General features: G+C 38.9%; 1 protein-coding gene across 3 annotated transcripts in view; it reads left to right on the forward strand.

The window, feature by feature from the left end:
• Positions 1-18,165, forward strand: part of TBCEL (tubulin folding cofactor E like) — a 74,098-nt gene that overhangs the window by 13,432 nt on the left and 42,501 nt on the right. For all 3 annotated transcript variants that reach the window (XM_057316591.1, XM_026505544.4, XM_057316592.1), the window contains 2 exons: positions 11,231-11,380; positions 13,261-13,400. In XM_057316591.1, the coding sequence (XP_057172574.1) occupies positions 11,248-11,380; positions 13,261-13,400 (273 nt within the window). In that variant the 5' untranslated portion in view covers positions 11,231-11,247. The remainder of the gene's footprint in view (positions 1-11,230; positions 11,381-13,260; positions 13,401-18,165) is intronic.

Below are 18,165 nucleotides of genomic sequence, written 5' to 3' on the forward strand. Positions count from 1 at the left end.
TGTACAGTGTAGTTCTTTAGTCGGCAATACAGACAGCTCTGAAGTCCTACTCGCTGATAACAGAGTCACAGTTTTACGCACATCTTTGGTGCCACTAATATAATGAAGTAAAGGATTTGGGTTAGATATTTTAATGTCTGTCATGCTTTTAAGGTGAAACCAAGTGCTGTGCTACTAAAAAAAGCATAATCCCAAGGACCAGCCAGGAGTCTGAATTCACATTTCGTTTGGCAGTATTGGGTTTGTTTGGGTTTTTTTGTTTTGTTTTGTTTTGCTGGGTTCTGTTTTTTGGTTTTTTGGGTTTTTTTTAAATCTTCTACCAAGACGAGTTGATGTGCCACATTACTACACTTGGATGTAGTTCAGTGTGCAGCTGAGACTGAGAAATAGGGTGGTTCAGAGTAGGGCGTGAAATCGTGGTGGCATGGTGTGTTCTGATAATGGATTTATCAGCTACAGTCAAGTTGGGCACTTGGAATGCCCAGAGTAAATTTATGAATTGCTGAACCGTAATTCTACAGACTAATTCTGAAGCTTTATAGTTTATCTTCCTTATTTTTCATCCCAAGAAGACATCCACTTAGGTGTATTAGATAATGGTCAGGGGAAGTTAAATGAGTTAAAATTGCAGGTATACATACTTTATGATAAATGAAATTAGAAGCCATACAGGATGACACTGTCTAGCTTAATTATATTGCCTTGGACAATGTCCCTGAAGTGTTTTTATGGGTGAGATAGCTGCCATTTATGACGTTAGCTGCAAAAGCTTGTTAATGGAATACTTTACAAACCTTAAAAATGATCACTATGTAGATATATATTTACTGATATAGAAAGTTTTTCATGAGCTATTTAGCAAAAATGCAGGTTACACAACGACCTAAAAGTAATTCAATTTTGCTTAAAAAAAATATGTATCAACATAGCATGGGAAAATGGCCCAGAAAAAATACACACCATTAGGTGCATCCTCAGGCTTAACCTGCTAAATGTGTTGTCCAAAGCTTCCTAGTATGGCTGCGGCTCTAAATATGATAGGATATGCTTCACATATGAAAAGCTTTTGGTAACACTTATTACATGCTTAGCTCACTTAATAAAAAGGGAAACTACACCTACACGAAAACTATATGGGGTTACAGGTTTTTTGCCAATTTTCAATTGGAAATTTTAAAAAATTCAAAATGTCTATCACTTGTATTTTTTAAAACAATTATTTAGAAAGAACTTTATTAATAGACCTTTATTCATTCATTTATTTAATCTTTCCTGAAGGAAAAAATATATAACACACTTATATACTTTCCCAGAGTAATTATGTTGTATTGGGGGTGCGCTTAAGCTGAAATATCAGAAAGATTTAGAAAATGAAACAGACTGGAGTCCCAGCTACCTAAAATGTCTAAGAATCTGGCAGGGTTTGGGTGTAGTGGGAATTTCTCTAAAAAGAAGGCTCTCTGGTGATATTAGGAGTCCACAAAGCAAAAGTTAAATGGGCTTTAAAAAATCAACTAACAAACAAACTTGCAAAAATTGAGAAAGCTAGTAATCCTAAGAGATTCTTTGAAGCTATTCAAGAGATTTTTCTCTTTAGACTTGTCTTATCAACCTCTTCCCCCAACCCACACCCCCACATTCAGCCTATAAATTTCTCTTTTGTCCTTTTTTAAAAAAGAACGAGATATAAAACTCTCCTTCTGAACACTTGATGTTTCTTCATCAATTGTCCCTCTTCTTTCATCTGAGCTTCTCAAAGGCTGGTCTATACTCAGTCTTCACTTATCTCCTGAATTCCTTATGCTATGGTTTCTACCCCCTCTCTGTACTAAAAGTGCTTCCCTTAAGATGAACAAACTCCTGTCCTTTAGGGATTAAAAAGTTCTCATCATTTTTGACTTCTCGATATTCTAGGTAAAGATCGGTGACATCCATCCTTGTGCTGTATTCACAGCAATCTATCAAAAGTGTTCTTTTATCTCTATAAGAGGAAGTTGAACCTGAGCAAGGTCAGTCATGAGCTGCCTCCTGCCCCACCTGCTCTCCCCACATGTATTTTATATTTTAGCAACATCACATCATAACCACGTCTCCTGTCTCTTCTGCCTGCTCACGTTCTATTATTTCCTGTGCCTGAAATGCTCTCCTCTACCCTGTTAACCTAGTCTTCATCATCTTTCAAAATGGCTCAGGATTTACCTTCAGCCTCCTCGATCATACTTCCAAAAGTGCATCACTTCTGCTGTTTGAATTCACTGTTTCTGTGTGGCTTATTTCCCATACTGTGTATTTCCTTCTAGATTATGGATGCCCTGGGGACAGATGTGGAGTATACTTATTCTCACTTTCTTTAGTGTTTAGTGCGGCATTTGGCATAGATTCAGTGTCTGGTTCATCTTTGTTTTTGTTTTGTTTTTGTTTGTTTGTTTTGGGTTCATCTTTGTTGAATGACACTAAATGAGATGGTAAATTTTTTGAGGGCACACATTTTATGAATAAATGAATGGGCAAATAGGCCTAATGGGAACCACTTGATAAAGTGTGAAAAAAGAGATAGTAGAGAAAACCAAACATATCTGTTGTCTCTCCATTTTTATGAAACAAATGATAAAGATATTCTTAGTCTCAGATTGTCTTGTAGGCAGCTAAATGGAGAAAGGCGACTGGAATGAAGTGTCACCTGGTGAAAGGACCCTAACGGTGACATTGTAGAGCCGTTGCCAAAATGTTCAAGTTCTGTTTTCAAGTATTTGGTAGCAAAATATTGGCATGTAGCTTCTAGAGTGTAGTTTTTCTGCCCTTCTCCGATAAATAGATAAGATGGGTTAGTTGTACATAAATGGATCCGTGTCAGATGAAAATAATTGTAAACTACCCAGGAGTGTTTCCCTCCTCTTCATTATTTTAATGCTATGAAAACTCTTCCTTTGATACTGAGGCTTATCCTAAACTAATGCATATTTTGAAGTATTACGATTTATTTTTTAGAACTGTGTATCCGTTCCCCACTAATGACTACTGCAGTGATGTGAATCCTGCACGGTCAGCGTCCTGCTGCGGGAAGCACCATTCTTGCTGTTAATCTCCACACTGAGAGGTGACCGGGAGGCAGGGAGCTTGCCAAGCATCCCTAGGCTACGGCTTTGTAACATCTGCCTCCTGGAGCCCTTGTGGTTCCAAAGTCACAAGGGTTCTGATACGGTTTGGGTAATTTGTATGAAATGTTTAGTTAACTTTTATTAACACATTTAACTTGGCTAGCGAAGGAAGTGACCCTGCAGGCCTGAAGGGGTGGACTTTTGCTTTACATTGCTAAGGCCATGGAAAACCCAAGAGAATACTGCGCTCTGACTCTGTCCTCTTACCCCCTCCTCTCATTTTAACTTAGTTTATTCTGACATTTCATCCTTTCTTTTTCTTTCCCATGCTGTTTTATAAAACTATTTATTTCCTTTCGGCCACCATTTTATCTCTCTTTGCTTCCTCACTCCCCAATTCCTTCTTTAAATTAATATTATGTATTTCACATGGTCTGATTTGGAATTTTTTCCAGACAGTTGATAATAACAAGGAGTTAAAAAGCCATTGAAAATTATTAGGTCATTCCCAGATATATCACTTAAAATTGTTTATATTTCAAAGAGATAATATATGAAAGCAAAAGATGCTGTATGTATGCAGTGAGTTCAGGTGGTTCAAACGGGTGAACTTACTTCTTAAAGCAAATCTCCTTCCCGCCCTTATGCTTCCTTCCCTCTCTCTGGTATTAACCACCGGTACTAATTTTACTAATTTCTATTTTAGCCTATGCATATATAAGCAGATCGATCTATTTTTTTTGTAAGGTTTAAAATGTATAGTTTGAGAGTCTGTAGGGTGGTATTTTGGTTTTTTTTTAAGTTGTGAGGGAGGCCAGTAGTATTCATAGTTTTTGAAGTATGGTACTGTACCATAAAGTCTTTTGTGAAGTAAGTACTGATCTTGCATACCAGCAGAAAGATCTATCTTGTATACCTTCCGGTGTTAGTGGTCAGAAATGTTCTGTTTTCAGTTGTGTTCAGTTTTAACTGGTTTTGACCTGACCCTTTGGGAACATAAAGTACAATAGTTGGACAGGTATGCGGAGTTTTAGGTGACTGGATGTTCTGTTCTGATACTAATCTGTTTGGCAGAAATGTACTGAGCAGCTTATCCTCCAGTTTGCACTTCATCCTGACTTTCTCCAAGCACTTTATAAGAGTGCATTAGAGTTAGGATTTGAGGCACAAAGCAGTTGAGATTTTCACAGGCACACTCCAGGACTTGGTAATGGAACCAAGCAACATCACCCAAGATTCCTGGCTCCTGCCTTTCAGAACCAATTGAAAATACTTTTAGAAATGCATTAAAACTCTGCCAACGGTAGAGGTAGTCAGATGTAATTTGACACCTGTTCTTTCCAGAAAGTCATAGATTACTCCCCCAACCCCCCCAAAAACCTTTTAAAAGGCTCCAGTTAAAGATCTTTTTCCATCCTCTATTTCCTCATTTTTCAGTCTGTTTGGTTTTCAGTTTTCCTTTCCCACCTACTGTTCCTCCTAAAACTGCCCCAACAGATTTTATGTAGATTTATGTTACTGATCCATTTTACAATCTTAATGTTCTAATTCAAAACTCATGTATTAATGTGTACACTATCTACATTCCTGGAAAGCTATTCCAGTAGAATATCCTGGAAAATGACCAGAGAAGGCGCCTGGCATTGCTTTTAAATCTTTAGGGGAAAAAAAAGAAGATTAAAAAAAAAAAAAAAAAGCCCCAGACTATTTGGAAGAGTTGTTAAAGCATGAGGCCATGAGGAACAACTTGTTAAGTTCCCATGATTACTGGCTTACTAGCAGTTATTTTGAGTATCTCTCTAATGTTGCCATCCCTCGGTTTGCCTATATTTCAATTGTGTATAAGATTATTGCCCTTGATTGGTTTAAGTGGTTCTAAAGCCTCCACTTTAAAGATGTTATTTAAACTCGGTGAGTGTTATTTTGACAGTGACAGTTTAACACCCCCCCACACACACTTTTTATTCTTTTGAACTGTTAATTGTATAGAAGGTAGCAGTGTAACTTCTTTGACGTTTGTTAAACATATCTAAAAATTCTGATGGCATTCTGCTTGAGCCAGGTCCTTGATGAGAACTGTGCTCTCTGTCACTAGTGGCCTAGGTCCTGCTCTGTGTTGTCTGCTGTTGGTGATAAGTTTACACTGTAAAAGAACCTTCCGCCTGAGGGTTCCTGGAGTCTTAGATGAACACGCACCAGTTCCATTTTGACACGATCAGTGCTGCAATAGAGGACAGCAGCAGACATTTATCACTCTGTGTGGACAGAAAGAACAAACTGTCTTGTGCTAAAACAGGTTCTGTCTTTAAGCTTACAAATGAGGATCCTGACCAAGGGCAGCCATGAATTTTCAAGATGACTTGTGATATCCTTATTATGAAATGTACTGGATAGTCTACACCTTGGTAAATGACACTTTTGTTCAGTAGATGGACGTGTGCTTGTTAGTATCTACTCTGTGTTCTAGGCATTTGTGAATTGATTTCACAAAGTACAGTGGACACGGTTCTGGTAGTAATCTAGGGAATGAACCAAGTTTATTTGTTTGTTTATTTATTTTTTTATTATGTTATGTCAGTCACCATACAGTACATCCTTAGTTTTTGATGTAGTGTTCCATGATTCATTGTTTGCGTATAACACCCAGTGCTCCATGCAATACGTGCCCTCCTTAATACCCATCACTGGGCTAACCCATCCCCCCCATCCCCCTCCCCTCTAAAACCCTCAGTTTGTTTCTGGAGTCCATAGTCTCTCATGGTTCTTCTCCCCCTCTGATTTCCCACCCTTCATTTTTCCCTTCCTTCTCCTAATGTCCTCCGTGCTATTCCTTATGTTCCCCACATGTAAGTGAAGCCATATGATAATTGTCTTTCTCTGCTTGACTTATTTCACTCAGCATAATCCCCTCCAGTTCCGCCCATGTTGACGCAAATGGTGGGTGTTCATCCTTTCTGATGGCTGAGTAATATTCCATTGTATATATGGACCACATCTTCTTTATCCATTCGTCTGGTGAAGGGCATCTTGGCTCCTTCCCCAGTTTGGCCATTGTGGACATTGCCGCTATGAATACTGGGGTGCATGTGCCCCTTCTTTTCACTACATCTGTATCTTTGGGGTAAATACCCAGTAGTGCAATTGCTGGGTCATAGGGTAACTCTGTTTTTAACTTCTTGAGGAACCTCCATACTGTTTTCCAAAGTGGCTGTACCAATTTGCATTCCCACCAACAGTGTAAGAGGGTTCCCCTTTCTCCACATCCTCTTCAACATTTGTTGTTTCCCGCCTTGTCAATTTTTAAAGACCACTTTTTCTTTTTTAACAATTTATTTATTTGTGAGAGAGAGAGAGGAGGGGCAGAAGGAGAGGGAGGGAGAGAATCCCAAGCAGACTCAATGCCCAGTGTGGAGCCTGACATGGGGCTCCATCTCATGACCTTGAGAGCATGACCTTGAGCCGAAACCAAGAGTCTGACGCTCAACCAACTGCACCACCCAGGCGACCCTAAAGACTACTTTTATATTCATGAGTTTTTTAAAATTCTTATTACAAACCTGAGAGAAGAATTTTCACCCATCCATAGGTATGAAAATTAAAGTAGAGAGGTTACATAACTAGCTTATGTTCTACCCAGCTAGTAAATGACAGAGGCTGTCTTCTGTGTTCCTGTGCTTTCTACCGTGCTACAACCTCCTGTAATATATAATTAGTAACATCTGTATATTTTAGAATTTTACAACAGCCCTGTAATCCCAGTCATGCATTTGTATATTTTAGAGCTCTGTGGGAACCCTGAAATCCAAGTATAGATATTCATATCTTTCTTTACAAAGACAGTTGAGTCCGAGAGAAATAGTATCTTGCCCGATGACACAAAACTGTAGAACCGAGTGGGGCTTACACTACTCACCGTCCTGAATTCTCTGCTCTTTCTACTCAGCACACTGGAGGCTACTATCACTTCTCAGCCACATTTATTGAGTTATGTGTAGTGCACTGAGCCACATGCTGTGAATTCATACTGGAGAAATAAAATTACACACCTCCGCTCCCCTTCATAATAGGATGGTGGAGTTAGGACAGTCACATGAGAAAAATACCTAATGCCCAGTGTCATTAAACTGTATAAGCAAAAGTAAACCCGTGTAACACAGTGAAGTAAATGTGTCACTTCCAATGGTAAACAATTCGGAGCATTATCTGGCTGGTATCGAACAGCCTTCTGAGAAGTTTTTGATGCTCAGACCTGCTGGTTGCTTCTCTAGGACCACATACCAGTAGTCCTCTTCAGCCTCTTCAGCTCTACTTGCTGCTTCTCTGTTATCTATAACCGTGTTCAGCCCTCTTCTGTTTTAAGAGGAAAGATCTGGACAGTTGTCCCAATTCCCTACTCCTTCCTGTTCCTGCCTCATTTATCAGCCTATTTCATCCTCTCCTGCTTGTCAGCTGCCCTTCTAATCAAACCTTCTCAACATGTTGACTGTACGCTCTCCTCTGGTTATTCCTTTTCTTTTCCTTCATGACTCTGCTTCCTGTGCCTGTCCCTTAAACGTCAGTGTCCCGGAGAGTTCTATTGTCCTGCTGTTCTCACTAGTAATATTTCCTATATCCTGATGATGCCAAAATCTTCCCCTCCAGCTCACATTTCTCACCCAACTGCAGACTGTTTTCTTGGATAGTCCACAAAGCCTCAGGCTGAATGTGTATGCAGTGGGAGTCATCATTTTTTTCTGTAAAACTCTCTCTCTTCATATTTTCTTTTTACTTAATGGTATCATCAGACACCTGGGGGTCAGTCTTCTCCTCAGCCCCCATAATTCCTGAAAAGCTTGCTTTCTAAATTGACCTTGAATCTGCCACTGCTTTCTCTTTGTCCTTCCACTGTATTACCTCAGGCCCTCGTCAACTCTCTCCTCTTTTGTTTTGGGTGTTTTTTTTTTTTTTTTAACATTTTAGAGCGTTGCACTTTGTTTTTTATTGAAGTGTAACTAACATACAATGTTATATTAGTTTCAGATGTACAACAATCCTGTACATCACTCAATACTCACCATGGTAAATGTAGTCAGCATGCAATGTTATTACATACATACAACGTTAGTACAATATTATTACATACATACAACGTTGTATGTATTATTATTACCATATTATTGACTATATTCCCTATGCTGTATTTTTATTTTATCTCCATGACTTTTTTATAACTGGAAGTCTGTATCTCTTAATCCTTTTTATCTATTTTGTTCATCTCCCCACCTATCTCCCGTCTGTCAACCATCAGTTTTTCTTTGTATTTAAAAGTCTGGTTTTTGGGGTGCCTCGGTGGCTCAGTTGGTTAAGCATCTGCCTTCGGCTCAGGTCATGATCCCAGGGTTCTGGGATTGAGCCCCACGTCGGGCTCTCTGCTCAGCGGGAGCCTGCTTCTCCCTCTCCCTGCCACTTCCCTGCTTGTACTCTCTCTCTCTGTGTGTCAAATAAAGAAGTAAAATCTTTAAAAAAATTTTTTTTAAATGAAAGTCTGGTTTTGGGGCACCTGGGTGGCTCAGTCTGTTGGGCGTCCAACTCTTGATTTCTGCTCAGGTCATGAGAGCAAGCCCTGCGTCTGGCTCCGTGCTCAGGGGGGAGTCTGCTTGAGATTCTGTCCTTCTATTGCCCCTCCTCCCCTCTCAAATAAATACATAAATAAAATCTTTTAAAAAAAAAAAGGTCTGGTTTTTTGTTTGTTTTGTTTTTTAAATTCCATATGTAAGTGAAATCACATGGTATTTGTTTTTCTGACTTATTTCATTTAGCATAATGCCCTCTAGGTCCATCCATTTTGTCCCAAACGGCAAGATCTCATTCTTTTTTATGGCTGAGTCATATTCTATTGTATGTGTGTATGTATATACACACCACATCCTCTGTATGCATTCATCTGTTGAGGGACGCTTGGGTCGCTTCCTTATCTTGGCTATTGTAAGTAATGCTGCAATAAACATAGGGTGCATATACGTTTTCAAATTAGTGTTTTCATTTTCTTTGGATGAATATTCAGTAGAGAAAATACTGGGTTATATGGTTTCTCTATTTTTAATTTTTGGAGGAACCTCAGTATAGTTTTCTACAGTGGCTGCACCAATTCACATTCCCACCAACAGTGCATGAGGGTTCCATTTACTCCACGTCCTCTCCCAGCACTTATTTCTTGTCTTTTTGATACTAGCCGTTCTGACTGATGTGAGGTGGTGCCTTATTGTGGTTTTGATTTGCATTTCTCTGATAATTAGTGATACTGAGCATCTTTTCATGGGCCTGTTGGCCACCTGTAGTCTTCTTTGGAAAAGTGTCTATTCACATCCTCTGCCTGTGTTTTGATCGGATCATTTGTTCTTTTTAGTGTTGAGTTATATAAGTTCTTTCTGTATTTTGGATACTAACCCCTTATTGGATATATCATTTGCAAATGTCTTTTCCCATCTAGTAGGTTGCCTTTTTGTTTTGTTGATGGTTTCCTCTGCTGTGCAAAAGCTTTTCATTTTGATGTAGTCCCAATAATTTATTTTTGCTTTTATTTTCCTCGTCTTGGGTCTCCTGTATTTTTGTAGTCTCCTTCTAGCTCTTCTTCCTGCCTTCAATATGTACAACCTCATATTCATCAGCTATTTGATTGTCAGAACGAGTTTTCCAAAAATTTTGGTTGCTGTATTCCCTTCCTTAATACCTGTTAATTTCTTCTTGTTTTCTAGGGAATGAAGTTCAGCTTCTTAACATAGCACACATGATCTCCACTGAGGTTCCTGTTTAGTTACTCCTGATGCTGTTTTCTGTTAGACCATGTATATTCACATTGTTATACTTTTTTTCATGATATCCCCTCTTCTTAGAGTCCTCTTTATTTTCCTCCCTTTTTCTGATTATTTTAATAAAAACTCGTCATCTGATAGTTGGAACTACAGAAGTCAATTGCCTGTATTTTGATTTACATTTAATAGAGATAATAGGCCAGCCCCTCAAGATACTGGATTAGTAGGCTCTCAGAAATTAGCATGTTGTTAATATTACCCATTTTAACCTATGTGTGAGTACTGAGAGGATGCTGGAGTTACTGTATGTTTCGGCCCGTAGCTGAAGTTAGACAGTGAAGACTCTACCCAAACTCAAAACCAAAAGAAAAAACGTTCTGTATTAGTCAGGATTGGGTCCATTAGTAAGTAACTGAAAAATTGAACAGTGGCTTAAGTAAAACAGAGGGTTATGTATCTTTCACTGAAATTTCCAGAGATAGGCCCCCCAGCACCACTATGGCAGCTCAGTTCCATGAAGTCCTCAGGGACTTAAATTCCGTTCACCTCTTTGTTCCACCTTCCTTAGAGTATGTTCCTTGGGCCCGTAGTGCAAAGCGTCATTTGTTTTCTAGGCAACAGAATTGACCCAGAGACGAAGGAGGCAAAGGCTGTACTCTGGCTATCTTTTAAGGATGATTACCGGAAGCTGCCATAGACTATTTCTATCCCATCAACTAGAACTTAGTCATATACTCAACCCTAAGCACTAAGTACACAGTTAAAAATACTTTTACTTAGGTGCCTGGGTGGCTCAGTTGGTTACACGTCTGACTCTTGATCTCAGTTCAGGTCTCCATCTCAGGGTTGTGAGTTCAAGCTCTACATTGGGCACCATGCTGGGTGTGGAGCCTACTTTAAAAAAAAAATTCTTTTACTATGGAAGAAGAGGAGAATGGATTTTGAGGGATAAATATCAAAGGATTCATACAAACTCTTTAGTCTGATATTGAGTCTGCACCTTTCTTTTTAGTCCTTTTTCCTCTTACCACATAAACCCTATGTACCAGTGAAAAGTCTTCCTGTTACCCCTGACTGGAAGGGATTATCTCCTCATCTACATCTTGTGGCACTGTTAAGCTATATTGCAATTATCGTATGCTGAACTGCATTGCTGTCATTTGTCTGCAAACATAGCTCCCCTGAATCGTAAGGTCTCACCACAATGTAAATTCCTGAGGGTAGTGACCTTGTCTTATATGACTGCAGTGCCTGGGCTAGTGCCTTACAAGTAATTGGTTTGCAATAAAAATTTCTTATATGGCAAATAAATAACTTTGATGATTTCTTGGTTTCTTATAGAATTTTAGGAAAGGAAGATGGATCAACCTAGTGGAAGGAGTTTTATGCAAGTATTATGTGAAAAGTATAGTCCTGAAAATTTCCCTTACCGTCGTGGTCCTGGGATGGGAGTCCATGTCCCAGCCACACCTCAGGGCTCTCCTATGAAAGGTAAGAAAGGTGTGACCTTAAACATTTATTTACTAGAGCTTCGTACTTAGGACCTCAAACCAGAATACTGTCTTGTTTGCAGAGTATTTCCTTTATTTCGGGATTAGAATTGTGTAGCCTTTCTCCTTCGTTATGATATCAGTTTTTCCGAAAAGCTCAAAAGGATTTCTTTTCCTCCTGATTGGCCAGAAGGCATCTTAGTTGTACTTACATGGCACGAACGACATTTGAGTGGTAATGTTTCAAATAGGTATTCTGTCAAGGAACTTGGAGGATGCAAGACAGTACAAGACTGGCTGGTGTCCCCAGTGACCTTATAGCCTAACTAGATTACAAGATATTCACATTTACAAACCTGTAACACAAGGCTGGTTATGTTGAACCGAATGATTGGCACAGTGATTGGGAAAAAAATTTAAGAGAGAGTTAATTAGTATGATCAGGAAAGGATTCAAAGCTGTGAGACTTGAACTAATCCCTTAAGAATATAGAACTTTGTTAGAGGGGAGATCACGGCGTTCTAGGAGAGGGGTTATGGTGTGAGAGAGATCAACAGCATTGAGAAGTGTGCAAGGTGTTTCTCTCACTTACATCGTAACCTCATTTGTATTTAATAGGTCTTGGAAGTAGTTCTTTGTGAGTATGGTAGTCAGGATTGAACAGTGTTTTAGTTCTTGTGTTCCTCAATACAACTTGTCTTATCACTCCATATAAACTGGAATAGCGGAAAGACATGGATTTCTTACTTGGTCATTTTTTTTCAGGACGCAAATCCATTCTGAAAAAATTTGATACTGAAAAGTACTGAGTTGAAAAATTATATAATTTGAGGCCTCCATGAATAAAATATTTCCTTTATGAGTCTTTATTTTATACCAAATAGGGAAAGAGTTATTGAATTCTCATGTCTGTCCTTTTTACGAGGGCAAGTGTGGTTTTATTGACACATATTTTTTTTTTTAAGATTTTATTTATTTGACATAGAGCGAGAGAGGGAACACAAGCAGGGGGAGTGGGAGAGGAAGAAGCAGGCTCCCAGCGGAGCAGGGAGCCCGATGCGGGGCTCCATCCTAGGACTCCGGGATCACGCCCTGAGCAGAAGGCAGACGCTTAACAACTGAGCCACCCAGGCGCCCCAACACATGTATTTTTTAACCAGGCAGTAGTTTGACTACCCCAGTTTGACCAAATTCGTTAAATAGCTTAAGACTCTGAAATAGTTCCTCGCACTACAATTATGTATTTTTAAAAGTCTGATTTTCATAAGGGACACATTCTCCATGGATATGAAATGGAAATGATTGATAGACAAGTAAGAGAGAAAGAGACATAGATTTTTAAATGGATCCACTTAAGCAAGGAAGATTTCTTCAATGATATGAATTTGAAGAACAAAAGTGGTTTCACAGTAGACCATCTAATGGTTTGAGATAATTTTCCAGGGCAGCAAAAGGCAGAAATATACATCAGACAAAAGGGAGCTATTCAGAATGATACTTTTGAACTAAATTTAAAAAAAGAAGGAATTGAGGCCAATTAGAAGACAGTGGGAGTCCAGATGAATCCCATGTTCTTGTTCAGATGATGAGCTGAGAGCATGGACGATAGCCGTATTGTTGGCAGCTGAGATCAACCATCCTGCCAGGGCCAAAGCCTACAAGACTTTTTTTGTGGCACTGGTCCAGTACGTTAATCTCCTCCTGGGCCATATTTGGCTCTTTCCCCTTAGAATTCAGTACCCTTGGACCCCAACACATTCTGTTTTTTTTCCCAGGCCCTCATGTAATTTCACACTATTTGACTCTGATTCCTAGGGGCTGAATGTATGTAGACAAGAATTGGACTGATTTAAAAGGTGTTGTGTTTCCCCCGTGATTCAGATCGCCTCAACCTCCCGAGTGTGCTGGTGTTGAACAGCTGTGGGATAACATGTGCAGGAGACGAGAAAGAAATCGCTGCCTTCTGTGCTCACGTGTCAGAACTAGATCTTTCTGACAACAAACTCGAAGACTGGCATGAGGTAAAGTTTTCATGTTGCTGCATTTTGGCGACTTCTGCCGAATTCCTGGTTCTCACCTGAGATTCTTGTCCCTGTGTCGCAAGATAAAAAATGGACCGCTTCAGCTGTACTATGGTGATTTTTCAATTAACATTGTTATTGCGAATTTGTTTTTCATTAATATGAAAAGCACTGGGGAGCATTGAGAGGTTAATAAGACCACAGAGGTTTAGACTGCTAGCAATGAGTTGGGTTTTTTACTGTCTCACTGGTTTACACATCCTGTGTTCATTCTGGACCACCATTTCAACATTTAGTGCTCAAAATTGACATAAAAATTGCTTTGAGCTCTAAACTCAGATTATAAAAATATTTTTTTTGGTACTGAAATTTACTCCAAATATTTTAGAACTTTCCCTTATTTTATTAAGTCTCATGGGTGGTTTGACATAACTGATGTCTTTTGACCTCAGAGTAAGTCACACCAAGCAGACAAATAAAAGTATTACAGCATTCTTTTATTGTTATATGTAACATTGCCTACCTGACGATAACATTACCTCGTGGAAGCTATGCTTAAGAATTAGGGGGAAATAGTTCTTTTTCGTTGATTCATTCTCCTGCCATAATTTGGGATCTTCTTTCTTGAGAAAGCTTCCTGATGGATCTTTCTGCCTCTGGTTTTATTTTGCTTCCTGTAAACTATCTTCTATAGTGTGACCAGACCCCTTTTAATCAATGAAAAAGATTAAAGTCCTATAGTTGCTCAAAGTCCTATCGTTGTTTTTCACCGCCTAGAAACTAGGGCCTGGACGCTGTAAATGTAGCCTCTACCATATGGCCCTTGGCTACTTTTAGAGCTTTACCTTCTTCTTTAGCCATATGCTTTTTCTTGCAGCTCATGATAAACTCTTGACATGAAAAGCTTCCTTGCTTTTATTCATTCTGAATCTACTGCTCTTTTTCCTTGTCTACCTGACCTCTTCCTCTGTATCTTTCAAGACTTGGCCCAAGTCGCTATTCCTCTATGAAACTTTCCCTGGCTCTCACTCAGGAAGAGGCAGATTATCCCAGTACCTATATCACGATGCTGTGATAAATGCAATCACTTATCACAACGTAGTGCAATCTCTTACTTACTTGACAGTTTTCCTAAGACTGTGAGCTTATTCAAAGTAGAGATTTTTGTCTTTATTACCATCAGCACCCAGAGTGTCATACTAGGTACTCAAATGTTTATTGATTGCATTAATGAACAAACGATTGTATCTTAAGGATCAATCAAAACCACTTGCTTCAACTTTTCCTATGATCTTAAGAAACTCACTTAATCCTTTAGTGCTTCACTTTGCTCATCCCTAAGACAGGGCTGCAGATAAAATTCGTCATTGAGGGCTTTGTAGGTATTAAATGCTATACAAATCCGAAGACAGCTTTTTTAAGAAAATTCTGTCTACAACCTAGTCTTCTTCAGCTTTTCTTATATTTCTCTGTTTCATTGTCTAATCTGATAACTATGCTTCTGGTTATATTTCCTATTTTTATTGAGATGTTTACCAAATTCTTTGAGATGCACACCAAATTCTTTGAGATGCATGTTTGATTTTTAAGTGACTTGTTAATATGTGCCGATTTACTGGGCTGTTCCAAGAAATAATCTCTGTTTGTACATGTGTTTATTAATTCATGTATCTAAACAACTAGTATAGTTCACTGTTATACAGATTACAGTTTGTGCCTTCTTGGTCCTTTGAGATGCTTAAGTGACGTGCGTGCTCTGTCCACACTGCACAGATGCCAGAAGAGCTGCCTTGTTCACCCTCCTCCCTGATTCCCCCAGTAGTCTGCTGCTGAACGTCTGGTGAGAGTTTTTAACCTGCATGGGTGACAAGTCAGACCAAATTTTTCTCTGAATCTTTTCACCTCCTATGTTCATAGGCTGATTCCCTTAAATGTGTTTCTTTGGGAGTGTAAAATTTCAGAAAGGTTTTGTGCTTCGTGCTCTGACCATGTACATAAGCTAAGCCTTTGCCAAGAGGTGGGAGCAGTTCCATAGTGATAGAGCTGCTGCCTCAGGAGAACAATCTATGTCAGTATGGATCAGAACACAAAGTTCACGGGGCGCCTGGGTGGCACAGCGGTTAAGCGTCTGCCTTCGGCTCAGGGCGTGATCCCGGCGTTATGGGGATCAAGCCCCACATCAGGCTCCTCCGCTATGAGCCTGCTTCTTCCTCTCCCACTCCCCCTGCTTGTGTTCCCTCTCTCGCTGGCTGTCTCTCTCTCTGTCAAATAAATAAATAAAATCTTTAAAAAAAAAAAAAAAGAACACAAAGTTCACACTAGGCAATTCAGCCTTTTCTCTGCTTAGACAAAGGTCTACACTAAATATTTTCCAGGCCACACGGACATATATGGACAGAGGGTCCTGTGTTCCTTTGAGCTCTGTTTGTGCTCCGTGGATATCTTCTTACATGTGCTCTATAGTCTATTTCCAGGCAGTTTTCAAATAAGTCTTCGCTTCTGCTACCCTTCAGTCTTCCATCTTCCAATTTATTTTTATTTTCATCATTCCTTTATTTTTTGCCCTTTGCTTTAACTGTAGTTGATCCCAATCTTCTAGAATATCTATCAGAGCACAGGGAGGTGGGAGAAGTACTGACAGCAGAAGCATATTGATTTTTAGGATTGATTAAACTCTTTGCTAGGCTACCAATGCCTCATAGGTCACAGTTTTAAGATGTTACATTTCAACCCCATTGCAACCCATATACCTGATGAGCAAAAAGATAATTTGTCCTTGGCCATTAAGTAAGTTTATTTTGGCCTGTATTTGAGATAGCAAAATAATATAGTCTGTTCTTTTAGTGTTTTGAATGGTCACTAATGTTATAAGTTACTTCTTTTGTAGTTTAAACTACTGGCTGCTGGATATCCAGAGATAAAGATAAATACAAGTGAGAGGTGTAATACTGTTGGAGGAGGCAAAGATCTGTCTCCATCCTTCTAAAATTGGGCTTCCACGTGTGAAAAAGGATGGATTTTTTTAGCTTTTGACTTGAATTTTAGCTAAGTACATTTTCGTCTCACCTTTCCCAAGGCATCTCCTTTTTCCTCCCTTCCTTATCAAAACCATTTTATAAAAGAAATTAAACCAAGTAGTTGAGAGGAGGGAGGAATTAGCCCCTCAGGTGAGGCAGAGAATAGCTTGGGTATAAGTTACAGATTGTAATCTTACAACCCTTTCCCCTTTTTTCTTAAAACTTTAGTTTCTTCATTTCTAGAAGCCAGAGTAGAGGGTCCTCTATTAAATCATAGAATTGTGGAGACCGAGAAGGTCATGTAAGTTCTTGTCCGTGTTTCTGTGCATGAACAACGCAGGATTAAACTGCAGGGGTTCGTTTGCATGCAGACTTCTTACAGGACATTACTGTAAATAAAATTCCTCTTCCTTACGGTGTTCTTAATAATATTTTCTCTAGGTGGGTGGGGTATGGGCTAAATGGGTGATGGAAATTAAGGAGAGCACTTGTGATGAGCACTGGGTGTTATATGTAAGTGATGAATCACCAAATTCTACTCCTGAAACCAATATTACACTCTACATTAACTAATTAGAATTTTAATTAAGACTTGAAACATAAGAAAAAAAAAGTACAAAGGTTAAGTATAAAAGAGGATCTCTCTCTTTTTTTTTTTTTTTTTGAGATGGGGGGAGAGAGAAAGAGAGAGAGAGGGTGAGGAGGGGCAAAGGAAGAGAGAGAGAATTCCAAGCAGGCTCCATGCCCAGCATGGAGCCCAATATGGGGCTCAATCCCACAACCCTGAGATCATGACCTGAGCCAAAATCAAGAGTTGGATGCTTAACTGAGCCATCCAGGCGCCCCAAGAGGGTCTCTTTTGTGTAAAATTCTAGAATAGCTAGAGATGTAAGTATATATGTTGGAATATGCATACTTTTTTTTTTTTCTGGGAAGAATCACAAGAAAAATTTCAATTTGTTCTGTTCGAATTTCATAACTGTGAACATTTTGTTATTGTTTTGTTTTGACGTCAGTGAAGATAGTGGGCTGTTGAATTTAGGGTGTTTTTTCGTTTTCTTTATGTTTCTCTACATGAAAACAAAATAAAACACATGTTACTACAACAAAGCAAAAGCAAAACAAAAAAATTTTCTCTTGCTCACTTTATTGTAAGAATACAGTCTGTAATACATACAACATACAAGGTATGTTAATCGACTGTTGATGTTATCTGTAAGGCTTCCTATCCACAGTAAGCTGTCAGTAGTTAAGTTTTGGAGGAGTCAAAATGTACAGGAAGATTTTCAGCTTTGTAGGTGTTGGCGCCCCCTAACTTCTGCATTGTTCAAGGGTCCGCTGTATCACAGTAGCTAGAGGAGTCTTTTCTTTTTTCTTTTTAGAATTTAAAAAAAGGTAAGTCAGTGTACTGCTCTAGAAACTTACTGAATGTTTGTCAGCGTTTGCTATTAGGACATTTTTATAAGTAAACTTAATTAATATACTCTCTAAAATCTTATCATTAATGTAAGGTACCCCAAAATCCTTTTTAACATTAGCCTTTTAAAGAATGTAGCTATTTATTTCTAACATAAATTATCTTTTCCCGTCTAAATTATTTGACTGTAGTCCAGTTACAATTTTTTAGAATATTCCAAAGCTAGTAAGTCATTGTTCTAAATCTTTATTATCATGGGACGGCAGTATAGATGCAGAATATGAGGAAGATTGTATCACACAATTTCTGGGAGAATTCCTCCAAAAACCTT

This window comes from Ursus arctos, unplaced genomic scaffold (assembly GCF_023065955.2).
Source record: "Ursus arctos isolate Adak ecotype North America unplaced genomic scaffold, UrsArc2.0 scaffold_22, whole genome shotgun sequence".
Taxonomy (NCBI): Eukaryota; Metazoa; Chordata; class Mammalia; order Carnivora; family Ursidae; genus Ursus; species Ursus arctos.